The sequence below is a fragment of the Leuciscus leuciscus genome, assembly GCF_965113295.1.
Source record: "Leuciscus leuciscus genome assembly, chromosome: 2".
Classification (NCBI taxonomy): Eukaryota; Metazoa; Chordata; class Actinopteri; order Cypriniformes; family Leuciscidae; genus Leuciscus; species Leuciscus leuciscus.
This window is the reverse complement of record NC_138726.1, coordinates 34,769,622-34,787,627: the sequence shown is the minus strand read 5'-3', so window position 1 is coordinate 34,787,627 and position 18,006 is coordinate 34,769,622. Positions and strand designations below refer to the sequence as shown.

Genomic DNA, 18,006 nt, shown 5'->3' with positions numbered 1-18,006 from the left:
TTTTCTTTAGGCTTTTCTATATGTAAATCCCATTTCATTTAGCTGGTTTCTTACAGTTCTGTCACAAACATTGGCTCCTGTTTCTGTCCATTAGTTTTTCTGACCAATTAGCATTTTTAGACATGTCCCAGTATTGGTTTTAAAATGTAAATTAAAAGACAATTCCATAATTGAGTGATTCCATACTTTTTTTCCTCTGCATGTTCTGGAAAAAGACAGGCCATTAATACAATTTGGATTTGATAACGTTAAGCCAGAATGTTAAGCTATTGAACAAAACCTTTTTTGTGTCATATCTGTGATTTTTTTTTTTTTATTATTTTTTTATTTTTATTTTATATATATATATTTTTTAAGCTTTTTTGCTATAAAGTAAAAAATCTGCGTGAAAGGAGAATAATTTTTTTTCAATGTCATATGGATTTTTTTTTTTTTAGCAGAGAACAAAAATCAAGAGCCTCAATAAAGCTGTCAGATGGAAACTCCTTTGTGACCCAATAAGAAAACAAATAAGCACAGATTTCTACAGATAATGTCAGTGGAGATTATTTAAGTCGTCAGATTAGTGATCATGGCACTCAGTCAGCATTTGATCGTCTCTGGCAGTCATCTGTGTGGGTTTGAGGGTTGCTCCTGAGGATAATGCTGCAGCCACACAGTGAGGAAGTGGGCGTTCGTTAATTGAGTCTCTGTTATTCTGTTTATTCCTCCTCCGTCTTTCCTTTATTCCCTCCTCCTGTCCCTGTCTGTCTTCATCTTTCTCAACCTCCATCCATCTCTCATTATTGTCACACTGTTTCTCTCAGTGTAATCTGTCTACAGACTAGCATCAGATACTTCATTTAATTTACTTACTTGAATTTATGCTATTTCAGTGTTTCACATTTTTCTTTGCTAAACCCTCATATTGTCATATGGTATGATATTTTATTGAAAATAGAAATATGCCACGTCAGTCTCTGTTTCAGATAACATACTACGTTTGACAAAAAAAAATGTTTGACTGATTTTAAATGTGATTTGTGATGTCAAAAGCATATTTAGGGCCCGAGCACCGATGGTGTGAGGACCCTATTGGAATTGAAATTTGGGTGGTGTAATTTAAAAAATACAAATAATTAAACTATTAATCTGCTGCAAATGTTGTCTATGTATATATTTTCTGCTAACTATTATCAGTGTATGATAGACAAGTCCCATTATATGCAAAGGTTATGAGGCTAAACGTCTCATGTCCAATATACAGTATTACGAGACATTATACCATTAAAAAAATAAATAAATCTGTATATGTTGATGTGAATGTGAGTGTGTATGACTTTCTCTGTGTAAGAGTGAGCTAGAGGGTCCCAGCTGTACTGAAGGGTTTGTGTTATGGCTGTAGATTGGAGTGTATTGTGAGTGAGTCAGTGCACCCTGTAGGTGCTGCTTTATCAGGAGTTCTCCTCCCACAGTCTGAGCCATCACAAAAACACCTCCTTTCCTCTGCTTTAAACACTGACAGATTTCTTCCCTAACTTTTGACATTAGATGGTTCTAAAGGGAGCGAGACATGTTGAACACATCAGGTTCAGATCCCACAGCACCATTTTGTGGCTAAGTAAGTACTCGAGTTAGGATGTGCCGTTTTATAAGTCCTGTTCATTAGTTTGTGTCTGCAAGTGGTCTTAAGGGATCAAGTAGATGCTCTTGAGAGAGAAAGCAGCTGTTTTGATGTTGTCAGAAAACCTAATCCTTAACCAGTCCTACTGCATGTGTGAAACAAATGCGCTCACAGACACATACGGAAAGGACAGTGACTGACTCAGGACAGGCTGTGACTGAGTGCAAATTAATTATTCAAGCCTTTTCTGTACAACAAAGATTACAAACACCACTGTGTGTGTGAGAGAGAGCGATATTTGAGTAGATGTGAAGTGTGTGCGTGCTCAGTGTTTGCACTGGAACAGAGTGAGGAGTGGGCACAGCGTGCCTCAGTGCAAGTGTCTGTAGACACTCTCTATTACCAGAACACTAATTGTTTGTAGTTCCCTCTATATTTTTCTCCTAAACTCTAACCTCTTTCCTCCAATTAAATCTTGTGGTCACAGTATCACGTCGTCATGAAAATGCTACAAGCAAACTAATGAAAGCCAATCACTCCCGGTCTTTACGGTTTCCTAGTTAATCGATGCTTTAGCTGATAAGCAGTCACTACAGTGACAGACACCATGGTAACTTTGGCCTTGATCTCTCTGAAACTGGAGTTCATGGGCTGGAACACGATGTCCAACACACTTTGCTATAAGAGATTCTGCAGACGCCGCCACCTCACAAACACACTGAAATGGCAGCAGGCTTTCTGATAAGCCAAACCACACAGAATCTGCATCTGCAGAACAAAGTTGTGCACATAAAATATTTTGACAGACTTGACTTCCAAGAAGAGTGTAGTACTGTGAGCTCCATGTGACAAATTTTACCATATTTAAATCATTCCATCTGGGTTGCTCATAATTGACAGTTGTAAGTGTGCCGGTGGGCCGAGCTGCTCTTTATGTGAAGGTTCAAAATGAGCGAACAGAATGTCACTGAACCCCAGAGGGCTAGGTTTCTTTGTATAAGTATGCAGGATTTTTAGGAATAGTTCAGAAAAAATATTTAGTGGTGCAGAAAACGCCAATGCAACCGTGGAATACAGTCATAAAAATGTAATTTACTGTATAATGCTGAATATGGATGAATAAATCAAATGGTAGGGCTGAATACTTAATTGCAATATAATCAAATGGTAGGGCTGAATACTTAATTGCAATATAATCAAATGGTAGGGCTGAATACTTAATTGCAATATGGATGGACAAGTGTCAGTGAATATTAAACCACAAAAAGATTGTTTGCGTCTGCTTGTCTTCATGTGAATGAGCGGCACAGTTTCGTCTACTACACATACACAAGAACTCAAGATGCTTATGGTTTTTCAGCTTTTGTTTGCTCAGTATATGAGGACATAAACACATGAACTGAATCTCCAGATCTGAGTTCAGTTCAAGAGCATAAAAACTATACCGTCATATCACAGACCCTCAAAGGTCTTCACTACAACCTGCTACAACCAAAAACAAAAGTTTGGTTTAACTTGAAGAAATTGACAAATATATTGTAGAATGTAGGAGGCTTTTTATTTTTTTTATTTTCTTTCACTCCGCTAGAGGGCACATAATGTATTTATGTTGTAAAGTCGACACAGAGTTGTGTGCAAAGAAGGTAAAACAAACTCTTTTGACCGCAATGACTTGAATGGATTTTTTTGTAAAGTGCTTGAAATAGCTGCTGCTTTTTCTTTTTCTTTTTCTTTTTCTTAGTTGTTGTTTGTTTCTGACCAAAGAAGCAGACAATAAATGGATTGGAATATCCACATACCAAAGGTAAATGGACATTGCATTTTATTTTTATCTGCTGAAGAAACAAACGTGTTAAAACCAACAATTAAAAAATTGGACAAACGTGCAGCTACAAGTAATAATAACAATAATAATATAGTTTATTAAAACCTCTGTTGTGCAGCACTTTATTCGAATTTCATATTTTTGCATTTTAAAAGTTTAATTAAATTGTTAAAGTTTTATGCATTCATTGAATTGCCATAGTTTTTGATAATAAATGTATATTCAATCATAAAACACAGAAACAGAAACCAGAAACATTAAAACTGAAAACACAGAATTTGGGAAAAATAATAAATAATTTTGGAAAAAATTACAAATTTCATATTCAAAATAATAAAATTCATAGCCTATTTTTGAGGCTATAATGCTTCAGTGCTCATTCATTTTAAATGCATGGATAAGAGCAGCCAGCGCAATTCTTCAAACCCCCTTTTTTTTTGTTCCATTGAAAAAAGTAAGTAACCCAGGTATGGAACCACAGGATCAAGAGATGGAAAGGGTAAAAGAGATTATGGAGCCATCAGTAAAGAAGAGTAAATTCTCCCCCTAGTGTGGAGAGAGGAGACTTACAGGGACTTTCTATACCTTTCTATCCTGTCCTTTTATATCTTAGAGTAATCATTTTAGAGTTTAATGATTTTTTAGCAGTCTGGTCAAGGTAACACAATCTGCAGAGCAGACCCACTGATCTGCAGAGAGACAATGAGAGGATAAACAGAAATTCATGACTGATTATGAAAACATAATTGATTTCATATTGAGCCCAGTCCAGTAACTACAAACTAATATTTGTAATTCTGTGCTTTGTTACGGTAATATTTTGGATGGTACTTTAGAGCCATCAGTGATAAAAAAAATAAAAAAAAATTTAGATGATGGTGACAAAACCATAAATATTTAAGTATATTAAAGTTTTTGTAAAAATGAACAAAATGCACATCTCTAATAGAAAAAGAGAATGTAAAAAAGACAATGAAAATGGACAACAATATTTGTTTTATAAAATATATTAAGCTATGCATCTGTGGATGTGAATTTACACGTGGTTAAAACTGAGAGGAGGATGACAAAGCAATAACAGTACTGTGTGTTCTTCATCTTTGTTTATTAATGCAGCTTGTGTTCTCATGCGCAGAAAGAAATATAAAAGTTCAAGATCATCAGCCACTTTCCTCTGTAGGAAACAGGGCGAGCTGCCTGCCTCTGTCTGTCTGTGTGTGTGTGTGTGTGTGTGTGTGTGTGGGGGGGGGGGGGGCTCTCCTTTAACAGTACTAAAAATAGTTTCCTACAGGACCCTGTTCTCAGTGTGAGTGTGTGCCTGCGGTATGTAGCTCATATTCTATTTGAGGCTGTTTCTTTTACCAGAACCAAGTTTTACCCCTGACCCATCTCTCGTTCTCTGTCTTACACACATACAACACTAACACAAACATACACTCACATAAGGAAGTGTCACAACAGGAAGTAGGGGGTGTTAGGAAGAAAGATTTAGCTCAGTGAGGCACAGGCTGTGAGGGTCAGTTGTTGTCAAGCTGTGTGTATGAGAGTAAGTTGATTCAATCTGGCAATCTGGCAGGCCGAAAGAGAGAGATAAATGTGGGCTCACAGGGGGAAATGGGTCTTGCCCCCCACCCCTCCATCTCAACCTCACCACAGGTAAGACTGAACTACACCTGCAACTTTTGATGGCCCATGCTACTTGTGCCAGCTCATGTAGCTGTAAGAACGAAGCTCTGATCAGCACCATAAAGACATTGCAACATACAGATCTGAATCCAACTGCAAGAACACTTTCACTACATCCGAATATGTCTGCTTTTTATGTGAAAAACAGTAATCATAGTATTTGAAAACGGGTGAAAAGAATCAGTGACCTGCCTAGAGTGCACACTTTACTATCCTGAGGCCACATTATGCATATATTGTACATCCAAATACTACCCATATTCATACTATATAGATATGTTTTTAACAGATGTAGTTTATGCTAGACAGTATGTGATTTCGGAGACGGCTTCTGTAGTCTTGTACGCAGTAGCGTGTGTGTATGAACTTCTGCAAATGTGGTAGCAGGCATACAGTAACGTATTTAACTGTGCATCTTACAGTAATACTGTCTGTGCATCTGCTGTGCTGTCAGCACAAGCAGAAGTTTATTAAAGGGGTGGTAAAATGCCCTTTTCACAAGATGTAAAATAAGTCTTTGGCTGCATTTACACTGCAGGTCTTGATGCCCAATTCCGATTTGCTGACTATATCCGATTTTTTTGACAACCCGCTTACATCATCTTTTAAAAGTGACCCATATCCGATATTTGCATTTACACTATACACTGCCAAAACAACCAAATGTAGACGTTCTGGCCCGGAAAATGAAGTAAAACAGCTCTATATGCAATGGATGCAGAAGCAGACAAAATTATTATAGTGATGCGCGGATCGCGGTTATATCCGCGGGGGCTCTGCGGATAATCCGCGGATCGGGCGGGTCAAGTAGGCTAATAAAAATAACATTCTGATTAATTTCGGGTGGGTCGCGGTTGGATCGATAAATCATTATTAACGAAAATATTAACTACATTCTCTAAAATATGAGCATGTTCCATTCCAGTTTAAGTTTCAAGGGAGTAAAGCCTGTTTATGCCATTAAGAAAATGAAATTCTGTCAAATAAATTTAGTTTTGCATTGTATTAGATGCGTGCATCAACCGTCGCCTCGAGTCCGCTGTTGAAGGTGATGATCATCCATTTATCCTCACGCGTAACCACACATAAGAATAATAACTTTGACCATTGGGTGCGGATACTTAAATCAGAGAAAATTATTGGTGCGGGTGAGTGGCGGGTGGATGATTTGTTTTTGGCTGCGGATTCGGGTGACGTTGGAGCTACTCCGCACATCTCTAATTATGCAGTGTTTTGCTTTCCGCACTATTTTCAAAGGTCAGCAAAACATTGCTCTCGTAAGGTGTAGAAAAAATTACTCCACTGTGTTGAGCCTTCGACCTCCATCGCGCCTATAATAAGTCATGTGTTCTCAGTTGACGTCATTTTTTTTAATGACGTATGACTCGCATTTACTGGGGAATATCCGATTTGTCTGCTTACATGTCACACGCAAATGCACGTATCCGATTCATATCCGATTTATTACCACATATGAATGAGGCCTGAATCCGATCTGAGAAAATCGGAATCCATGCGTTTTTTTCCTGCTTACACGTTCACCGGTCATATCCGATCTGTGCCACATGAGAGGAAAAAATCGGAATTGGGTCACTTGAACCATGCAATGTAAATGGGGCCTTTGATGTCCCCAGAGTGTGTATGTGAAGTTTTGGCTCAAAATACCCCACAGATATTTTTATATAGCATGTAAATTTTTTAACTTTTTGAGGCTGAGCAAAAACGCACCATTTTTGTGTGTATCCCTTTAAATGCAAATGAGCTGCTGCTCCCAGCACAGAGGGCGGAGCTACAACAGCTTGTGTCCTTAGTAGTAGCAGAGCCCGTCTACGGAGAGCCTTGGCACTTCCTATTAGCCCCATTGTATCGATCTTGGTTGCAGTTCCATTAGAATTCCACTGGAGGTGATCGCGGGCGAGTGCAGACTGAATGAGAGTCTATGGGGCTATACGGCTAAATGTGTCTCTTTCACCCGATTGCCGTTGAGAAATCTCAGATTTTATTGTAGGTTTTGCAAGTTCAACATGGGTTATAGGTCGAAAGTTGAATGAACGAGTACTTATTTCTTTTCGATTTCTTACAGTTTGAGTTGTTGTTGCCCATAACACGCTAGCATTCTGCTAATGACGTCAGCATTCTGACGTCATTGACATTTTAAAAGACTTTTTAAACCAAATAAGTGACTCTAAAAAATCTAACACCCAGCAATGTGTAATTTCTTTGCATCTCCTTTCGAATACAACATTCAAATTACTAGACAAAAAATTATATCCTGAGAAAAGTGGATTTTGAGGGTTTTTCGCCATAGACCTCCATTCATTCTGCACTCGCCTGCGAGCGCCCCCGCATGGACAGAGACGTGTTACTGCAGCCAGTCCAGAAACCGGAAGTAAGCAGAGAGTGCCAATTCTCTTCCTATTAGACATTCTCTGGTAGTAGTGGGAAGTTCGGATAATTTTACTGACTCAGATCTTTGAATCTCGTTCATCAAAATGAACAAATATTTTTTCGAGTAATTTCGTTCATTTCAGCAGAATGTATTTAAAATGTTACATGTTAGCCAAATTCCCCAAACATATCACATGTTGATCGCATTTAGAATAAGGAAAAAACTGCAATGCAAGGAAAAGGCCAAACTATGAGAAACAGAAGCGATTAATTAATTTATCTTGGTCTTTAGGCTATGCAGTCTGTTAGTTGCCCTCACCTCCCGGAGCTGTTCGTTCATCCCATGACATCCTCATAAACTGAGCTTTGCAGTCTGTAGTACCGGATACAGAATTGATTAGTTCACATTTCGAGTCTATCGACTTCGGGTTCAAGTCATTCGTTCATCACGTGACAGCCACATAAGCTGAGCTATGCAGTTGGTACCAGATACAGAATTGATTAGTTCATCTTTTGAGTCTTCGGGTTCGAGTCATTCGTTCATCATGTGACAGAAGAACGAAAGACTCAGAAGAATCAGACCCGAAGACTTCAGAGGTGAACTAATCAATTCTGTATCCGGTAGGGCTGTCACTTTTTATTCGATATTCGAATATGCATTCGAACATGATGTGAAATATATCATTTCTAAACTAAAAACATAAATAAACTATTCGGTTTTTAAAGTGCCATATGTAGCGCATTTTTTACAGTCTATGATTAGACCGTTTGTTTTTTATTTTATTGTTTGCCATCTCATCCAGTAGCGGGCGCCATAAACGTATTGTAGCGTAGGCCCATGACCAAATCAAGCGAATAATAGCCAACAGCCACCCTGTTTTGAAAATGGAAGATAACGCACAGAACGGCCAGCCTGAGCGGACAATTACGACCCCAACTAATCTAAAAAGTAGTGTCTGGAAATATTTTGGGCTCTACACCGCAGGTGGTAAAGTAACAGTTAAAGATAAGGTAGTTTGCCGAATTTGCAAAAAACGGTTTACTTACTCATCCTCGACATCCAATCTTCGCGCTCACCTGTTGAGTTACCATCCAAATGAGGCAGCGGAGTCAGAGACACAGCAGATGGCCAGATTATGAAGATTATATGAGATTATGATGGCCATCGTAGATATTCAAATATATTCAAATACATTGCTTGATATTTGATACCTGTTCGAATTCGATTTTTCTAAAAAGTGACAGCCCTAGTATCCGGTACTGGCAGCATAGTCTCTATGGGACTGACGGGAAGAACGAAAGACTCTGACCCAAACCCGAAGACTCGAGATAACTAATCATTTCTGTTTCCAGTACAGAACCTATTGGATGTTGCGCATGCGTGGTCAACCCAAAATGAACGAATCACTCTCTGAGACAACTCGGTAGTCCTGAGTCATATTAAAGATTAATTCAAAATGAACGAATCGTTTATGACCGACCCATCACTAGTCCTTAGCAGCTTCGATTACCTCACACAGACATGCACTGAAAATTTAAAAAACCTTTAGCCTTTTATGTTCAAACCGGAGTCGGACAAATATGGAGAGACTCAAGAAGAAGTGACAACATGTAGACAACATTTCTGAATGGTTAGTTGATGAATTTATGTAGCTTATGTGTAGTTATCTTCTAGTCATTGATTTGCTTATTCTGTCATGATAATCTATAAATTGTGTTCCTAAGGGTTGGGTTTATGTAAATTTTAGAGTTTGTGATGTCACTAACCTGGGAAGAAGCTTGGGTCCTTGAAAAGCAATTTCTTTAAAAGAAAATATCTCCCTTTGAACTCTGAGCTTCGTAGTTTTTCAGATGTTGTTTATACTCAGACAGCAACATTACACACTAACTAAAGTTAGAAAAGTGAAATCATAATCAACCACCCCTTTAAATATGAGCCATTTTAGTGACTGTATGCTGCTTTTTTTGCAGAAAGCAGTGTTTTGAAACGTTACATAAATACAGGTTAAGAATATTTACATTTCACATTTATGCTTTTACCCAAAGTAAAATGAGATTTATCAATTACACACACGAGTTGAACACCTGACATTGCCAGTGCTAGCGTCATAAAATGAATGTAAATGTTAATGCCACTTTTGCATCTCATTCAGCATTCTCGCAATAACCAGCATTCTGGTGTGCATGTAAACATTCTCATTGTATCTGGCTTCTGTTTAAGGCTTACAGTTGGTTGTTCTGTTTTAGTCCAGATGCGGTTATCGCCAAACCTGCATATGAAAACCTTCTGTGACCACCAGCTCTTATCTTAGAATCTCATCAAACAAGTCTGTGTGTGTGTGTGTGAGAGAGAGAGAGAGACAGAGAGAGGAAGGAAGCAATGTGATGTTGTCAGATATTTATATGTAAGGAGATTAATACACAGTTTAATAGTTCCATTTGTTGTATTTATTGTGGGAACACTGTATCTGGTCCTAGTTCAGATGATGCTCAAATTAAAGGTATAGCGGAGGATGTTTTACTTCCTGGTGGGTAACCTATACTATTGGTCCTCCTAATTGTCAATCATTCTGGTGAATCAATCAAACTTTTCAAAAAGTGGAGAGGGCGGGTCTTATCTAAAATTTGGAAAGATCCTCCGCTATACCTTTAACCACAATCACTTTCGTTGTATTATGACTTGTGCTAGTGTAACTTGAGTAAATAAATAAAGCAGTGGTTTTAAAGTATTGTAACCACAGTCAGTGAGAAATGCCTGCATGCATGCAGTTGCTCAATGTAACCACAAGGTGGAAATCCAGAATAGGGATGCACAAAATCATAATTTCTGTAGAAATTGTTAATGATCATTTGATGCTTGAATTAAGATACTTTATGTGAGTGTGTCCTGCTGTGGTGAGTATGGACTGATTTGAGGTTGAAAAATGTCTCCCTGCTGTGGTGGGATAGGCTGAATCCAGGTTACAGTGGATCCTACTTGTTACTCCTACATAGTTATTTTCTACCACTGATCCTTTCAGCTGTCCTATTTTCACCTCCTTTCTCCTTTCTCCTTTCTCCTTTCTCTCTCTCTCTCTCTCTCTCTCTCTCTCTCTCTCTCTCTCTCTCTCTCTCTCTCTCTCTCTCTCTCTCTCTCTCTCTCTCTCTCTCTCTCTCTCTCTCTCTCTCTCTCTCTCTCACACAAGCACACACACATATTGCTAACAGAAGAATAGCAGGAAACAATATCTGGTTTGTGGTCCAACCGTAATTGTGTACGACTCCCATTTTAGTGACATCATTTCCTTCCTTCACAGGAAGTCTGTAGTGAGTGTGAACAGGAGGTATAGCGGGGTATAGTGTGGGTGTAGTGTTTATAGTACACACACACACACACACACACACACACACACACACACACACACACACACACACACACACACACACACACACACACACACACACACACACACACACACACACACACACTATGACCTACTGAGAATACTTCCCTTCTAGTTCTGTCCTCAACAGTCTTATTTTAGTATCATAGAGATTCTATGTTTTCATTTTAAATTAAATGTAAGTTTTAGTCATTTTTTATTTTTTTAACATGTCTGTATAGTTTTCTATCAAGTTAAACTGGGTGTTGATGCTTATAAAATTATGAAATAATTTTCATATCAATAGAATCATAAAAATGATCAAATAATTGTATTTTGTTTGTTAATGTTTATTTTCTCTAAGTAAATTATTATTATTTTTTTTTATGGGCCATACGCAAGTTTTGTTAATTACAGAGGTCACGAAATAGAGTTTGCTAGGGGGTTCAGGGGCATGCTTCCTTTGTTAACATTAGTTAATAAAAGTGCAACTGTTCATTGTTAGTTCATGTTAGCTCAGGTCCATTATATAATATTAACAGATACAACTTTTGATTTTTATAAAACATTAGTAAAAAGTAAGTGTTGAAATTAACATCAACTAAGAAGGTCTTTAAGTAGCCTATTTTAATTTAAGTATTTGGTGCTGTGATGAACACCAAAGCGAATACTAAAATATGAATGGCTGTTTGAAATATTTAGATGGTGTTCAGAAACAGAAAGTAGCGCAGCCAGGGCCGGTTCTAGACATTAGGAGGCCCTAGGCAAAATTCATGTTGGAGGCCCCCCACCCCCAATAAAAAAACACTTGAAACAAATATGATTCCTAACCTTTTTATTTATACAACATTTAATTTTAAAAGCAGTATATTTTTACTTACACAGTACATAAGTTTGGACACATTACTATTTTAATGTTTTTGAAAGAAGTCTCTTATGCTCATCAAGCCTGGATTTATTTGATCAAAAATACAGAAAAATAATATAGTGAAATATTATTAAAATTTAAAATAATGAAATTCTATTTTACTATACTTTATATTTCTGTGATGCAAAGCTGAATTTAGTGTCACGTGATCCTTCAGAAAACTTTATAATATTCTGATTTATTATCAAATGTTAGAAATGGTGCTTAAAGGAGAAGTTCACTTTTAAAATGAAAATTCTGTCATCATATACTCACCCTCATGTTGTTTCAAACCTGTATGAATTTCTTTCTTCTGCTGAACACAAAGGAAGATATCTAGAAGAATGTCAGTAACCAGACAGTTTTTGGGTCCCATTGACTTCCATAGTAGGAAAAAAATATACTATGGAAGTCAATGGGACCCAAAAACTGTCTGGTTACTGACATTCTTCTAGATATCTTCCTTTGTGTTCAGCAGAAGAAAGAAATTCATACAGGTTTGAAACAACATGAGGGTGAGTATATGATGACAGAATTTTCATTTTAAAAGTGAACTTCTCCTTTAATATTTATTTTATAACCTGTGATACTTTTTTTTCAGGATTTTTGATTATTAAAAAGTTGTTTTAAAAAAGTCTTCACTATCACTTTTTATATATTTAACACATCCTTGCTGAATATTCCTGTTTTTTTCTGTATTTTTGATCAAATAAATGCAGGCTTGTAGAGCATAATAATAAACTTATTTCAAAAACATTAAAAATAGTAATGGGTCCAGACTTTTACCGGTACTGTATGTACATATTAATCAAACTTTATCTAAGGTAATCTCTTTTTTGTTTAATGAAGATGCTATTGTTGTTGTTGTTATTTTGCTGTTTTATTCAATTTATTCACAGTTCCAGAATCCCACTTCAGTAGATGAGCATAAGTGCTTTTATATTGCATTGTTACCTTAAATATGCTATACACAAATCAAGTGGAAGAGAAAGACACGATCGCTACTGAGCAGAAAAAAATATATAAACTGATATTATTGGCGTAATGTCAGGGTATAATCTAATCATCAGCAGAATTTAGAAGATAGACCCATAGATATGAGATCCTTTATTTGAAACATTTAAAAATGTTGTAGTGTGTTGGCGTTTTAACTTAGAATACAGACGTCTTGTCTTTTAATTTTGTTAGCTTTTTTACTAGTCAGCTCCCGCCTCCCGACGCGATGTTATTCATTGTACGCGCAAATTCAAAGCGTCGCGTCTGGGCACGTTAATGACGCTCGCGCTCTTTTAAACTCGTAATAAAGCGGTGAATGATTTTTCCAGAAATGACGCTGATCTACAGTACAAGTTTATATTTAGAATACATTGCAATCACTCCAAAATAGATGACGACAACTCACACACCTGCATTATGAGCTGTGCTTCTTTGTGTGCTTATTAGGCTTTTGCCTCGCAGCACCTGATGGATGCGTTCGTTACACATACTTTCAGAAGCCGGCACCCGCTTTGTAACGGACACATTAATTGGTTTAACTGCAGTAATGTAACAGTCTATGGTTAAGATAAACATCGTCACTATTTTTAGTTAATTAATAAATATTGAAATAAATTGTAGATAGGACGTTGGAATTTTGTTTTGTTTTTGTTTGTCCCTCTGTCTGGGCCCCATACCGCCAATCGGGCCCTAGGCACGTGCCTAGTTTGCCTTTGCGTTAATCCGGCTCTGCGCGCAGCTGCTGTGTTTACGGGGTTACCAGGTAATGGCTGCATTTCTGCTGTTCCACTAGCTCCATCTACTGTCAGACAGGGAATGTTATGTGTGTTTTCATTCAGCGCATCTTCTTCACTTGTTTTGTTGTCATGCACTCTCATCCGTGTTGGGCTTGTTTCAGAGTGCACATGCACATTCATTATTATCTTATGCCTGATGAACAGATTCATTAATGTTTCTTATCTCGTCATGATGACCGTTATGAATTGCAATGAATCCTGTAAATTATAGCCTACATTTTCAATAAAAAATTTAACTTTAGTAAACCTAAAGCCTCGCCTACTTTAATTTGATTGGCCATGTCATACATCTTGACATTGACGAGCGCTGTCAGACCGAAGAACGTGACAGTTCAGATGAGAAGGTCAGTTATCTCGGTGTTGTGCAATATCCATGCAGCACCAAAGTAGAATTAATATTACAATTATTTCACAACCTTTATTGGATACACCTCGGAAAAATACAGAGGTCTGGACCTCAGGGACCTCAATGGTGGGTACAGCCCTGTTTTTATGGTTTTAGTTAACTATAATAACCATTGTTCACAATATGACAGTGGAGGTAATATGACACTGTACTGTATTGTATTTTGGTTGTTAATCTTTATGTAACTGTAAAAGATGTAAAAGAAAACCCTTCAACCGATGTTAAGAGGCATACTCTCATGCCTCTAACACACACATACAAGGATTTGACAGAAATCAATAACCTTAAAACCTGAGGCGATCTTTCTTTCCATCTTTTCTTCTCGTGCCTTTTGCTTTCTTTCTTTTTCTCAGTGTCAAACTGCATTTATCCACTACTATAAGATCCTCCTCCTACCTGCTCTCCTGTTACAAGTGTGCTTGCGCAGCCACAAATGCATTGTTCTGTGTGTGTGTGTAGTTTTACATAGTTTCATGTGTTTCTGTGACATCAGTTATACCTTTTATCATTAGCCAGTTCTATACAGAGATTATTTTCAAATAACCCCTCAAACTCAAGGCAGCCATTTGTCCGTAAGTGATATTTGTGAACAAAACTAGATGGACTACTGATCTGATCTGCAAACTGAGCTGCTTTTTCCATTGTCAGAGATCACATTTTCTTCTAAAGCCTCTATCAGAGAGAGAAAGACATAGGTTGTGAGATAGATGTAAAGTAAGGTTGAAAACAATCAGGCACCTGGAGGGGCAGCTACATTTGGGGTCCTACGAATGAGTCTCTTCTGAGTTTGACACTTCCTGGTGTGGAGCAATGTTTGTGAGTGCAACCGGCAGCTAGAGCGTATGTGTATGTGCCTGCATAGACGCGTGTGTGAGTGCAAGAGACAACCACTGTGGGAGGAGAGAAAGACATGAAGAGAGGACTGAAGGAATACTCTTTGCTTTATGGCTCTGCTTAGACCGGGACTGTAAGAACTTCCTGAGAGAGAGAGAGAGACAGAGAGGGAGGAAGGAAAGAGAGGAGGAGGAGGAGGGGGGAGGAATGTTGGGGTTTGCTTATAGGATTAAGTGTCTTGAAGGCGGATGGGAAGCGGATCACACGTGGAAGTCTGCAAGGATCTGGAGCACTGAGCGCTGTTCGCGTTGTCCTCCCTCTCTTTCTGAGAGGCAGAGAGCAGGATGGTGCGACCCTTCTCTTCTAGTTTTTCTCGTCATGAGGACTCTCTGACTGCATGACTTTGGGATTGGTTACTATTGTTTGATTGACGGCCAAGGCTCTTGATGGAGCAGGAGCTAGGAGCAGGTTTGCAGGACAGGGAAGAGGTCACAACCTCTCTGGCCTCCACATCCGCTTCTTCATCCAATTCTGACCTCCTGTCCAACGCCTTGCCTGGGGGTGAAAGAGTCGCGGTGGGTCGCCGGCATAACAGCAGGACTTTTTCAGGGTTACGGCTGTTTGGAAGGAGGTGAGTCGAACTTGCACCTGATGAGTGGGATCTGAGCTCACTGTAGTGCACTTGTGTATGTCTATGTAGATGTGAAGAAAGATTGTGTATTTATGAGAACTTGCAGAGAGCGTGTGTGCGGGTGCTCAAGTTTCCATTCAATGTTTCCATCTCAAACCTGAGCCCTGTAATGTGTATTTGCTGTAACAACGTGTCTGTAACGCAGTGCATGTTACCTAACCACACTGTGGCTGTGTGTTTGCTCACTGTTCGTATTGTGTTCAGGTTGGGCTTAGTTCTGGTGTTCTGGTAGCAACAGCTAGTCTATGAAATAAAAAATAATCAGTCAGCAATGTATTCGATTATCAATGAATCGCATCTGTGCACTGTTCATGAAAAACATCCGTCAGTCACGTTATTTTACAGTAGTGAATAACGCATTTCTATGAACAAAACAAATCTGGAAAGGAGTGGAGGACATCGAGTAAGCTACTGTTGGAAAAGTGCATAACCCAAGTTTTTCTAAACTTGAGAAATCATCATATTTAGAGCCTAAAAACAAAAACAATTCTGACTAAATTATAGGTTTTTAAAAATATTTATTGTTAGACGTAAAGTTTAAATTTCTACTTTTAACACAATACACAAATAATTTTTATGAGAGCAGTAACAGTAAAGAGACCATTGTGGAGTATATGATCAGATGATTGAATTTGTGTTCCTCCCCATGTACCAGTTAACATTTTGTGTGTGCTTTTGTTTTTCTGAATTATCATTTATAATTTAGTGATTTTAACTTCTACTGTCAGATGGTAAGCAATCAGTTTGAAATTTTATTTGCACAAAGCTTTTAGGGATACATTTACCATATTTGTTTTCATTTTCTATTTCTACGCATTGCAGCTTACAGCTCAGGTATTGATTTTATGTTTTGTATAATACTCAAATATTTTAATTTGAGCTATAGCCTATATCATTGTGCATTATTTTAATATGCAAGCAACAATGGATAATTTACCTCCGATGTTGAAAATCTTGAGTCTGCCCCCTCACTCTTTTACTTGCCTGTGATTTGAGTTTGTCATGTCTGGTTAGGACACTGTATTAGGCTGGCCACCCATCCAGGGTGTTTCCCTGCTTTCAGCCCAAAACGCTGGCCTTCAGCACCCTGCCCTGTGACCCTACACAGGACAAGCGGTTCTGAGAATAGCTTAAAGGATGGATGAATGGGTTTGGGTTTGTTTTGAGCTGTCAACCTTGGGTTAGTCATCTTCTATTTTTAATCTGGTTCTTCCTATCTATCAAACGGTTTCAAAGAGCAAACAGAACATGATGGACTGAAAACTGAATGAGAGAGAGAGAGAGAGAGAGAGGGAGAGGTGGATGGTAGGATATGCAAACTCATCCCATCCTATCCTCATACCCATGACATGTACATAATGATGTAGAACATAAAGAGATCACAGAGTGATTAGTTATGTCATCGAGTGTGGCAGAATGGGAGGATTTGCTCTGCTAAAATGGTGCACGTTAGTGTCAGCTCTATAAGGTTTGACTGAAGTCTTTTCAGCATGACAACATTTTTATCACCTCTATTACCTCTCGTCTTCTCAGCTCTGCGTGTGTTCCCACTGATGAGACAGCTCCTGCTGTGTGCTTTAGCGTGTTGAGCTTATTAATTGATGCATGAAGATGATCAGAGATGTGAGAAGAGGATGTCAATCAGACTGAATTATCAACTTTCACTGGTAGAGCTTGATTTCTCTGGGATCACTTTATTCTCAGACAGATCACAGTAATAATAAAGACTAGTTCGAGTAGCGACGTTGTGTGTGGATGAAATAAGTGTGTCTTCATTGTGTGGTGTGTGAGAGATTTACACTGAAGAAATATAAAATCAGCTTTAAAGAATAGTCATAATTTATTTTACGTTGTCTATTTTTACTTCTTCTGCACTCTTCCTCTCTCTCTCTCTCTCTCTCTCTCTCTCTCTCTCTCTCTCTCTCTCTCTCTCTCTCTCTCTCTCTCTCTCTCTCTCTCTGTGTATTTTTGTATGTTTACATTTCCAAGCCTTTGTAAGCAATCTCAGACAGGGTTAGTTATGAAACTCCTCCCACTGTTTGTCTGTTTTTGTTTACTTTTTTTTGTTGAATACTCAATTAAGTTTACATTGAGAGTCTTTGTGACATCAGAGATGACGTTAAGCACAATGAGAGCAATTGTTTAAATACATTAACCTAAGTGTACTTTAGGGCACGATGGGATATTTCTGATCATGTCCTGGAACTCTCTATGTCACCATGGCAACCCTATGTCAGGCTGGAAGAACTCAGCGGAGATGCATTCATCATGTGAGACTCCAGATATCTGGGTCATCTCCACATATAACTCTGTGTGACAAATAAGCCATGGGAACGTTTGACAATACTGACTCATGTACTGTATGTGTCAATGTCTGATGTCCTCTGAGTCTGATCATACTTTTATAAGTGTGTGTGTGTGTGTGTGTGTATAAATTTTTTCCAAGTGGCTATTCACTTCAAATTAGCTTGCTGCTGCCCCCAAATTAGGGCCTAGCTAGTGTATATAATG

General features: G+C 38.2%; 1 protein-coding gene and 1 long non-coding RNA gene across 2 annotated transcripts in view; one reads left to right on the top strand and one right to left on the bottom strand.

Moving 5' to 3' along the window:
* LOC309492753 overlaps positions 1-18,006 on the bottom strand; it is a 149,548-nt gene that overhangs the window by 129,649 nt on the left and 1,893 nt on the right. The gene's annotated exons all lie outside the window — the stretch shown is intronic.
* The window catches only part of dgkza (diacylglycerol kinase, zeta a), an 81,211-nt gene continuing 76,827 nt past the window's right edge, over positions 13,623-18,006 (top strand). Inside the window, exon 1 of the mRNA XM_082161759.1 lies at positions 13,623-15,435. Within this exon, the coding sequence (XP_082017885.1) occupies positions 15,251-15,435 (185 nt within the window). The 5' untranslated portion in view covers positions 13,623-15,250. The remainder of the gene's footprint in view (positions 15,436-18,006) is intronic.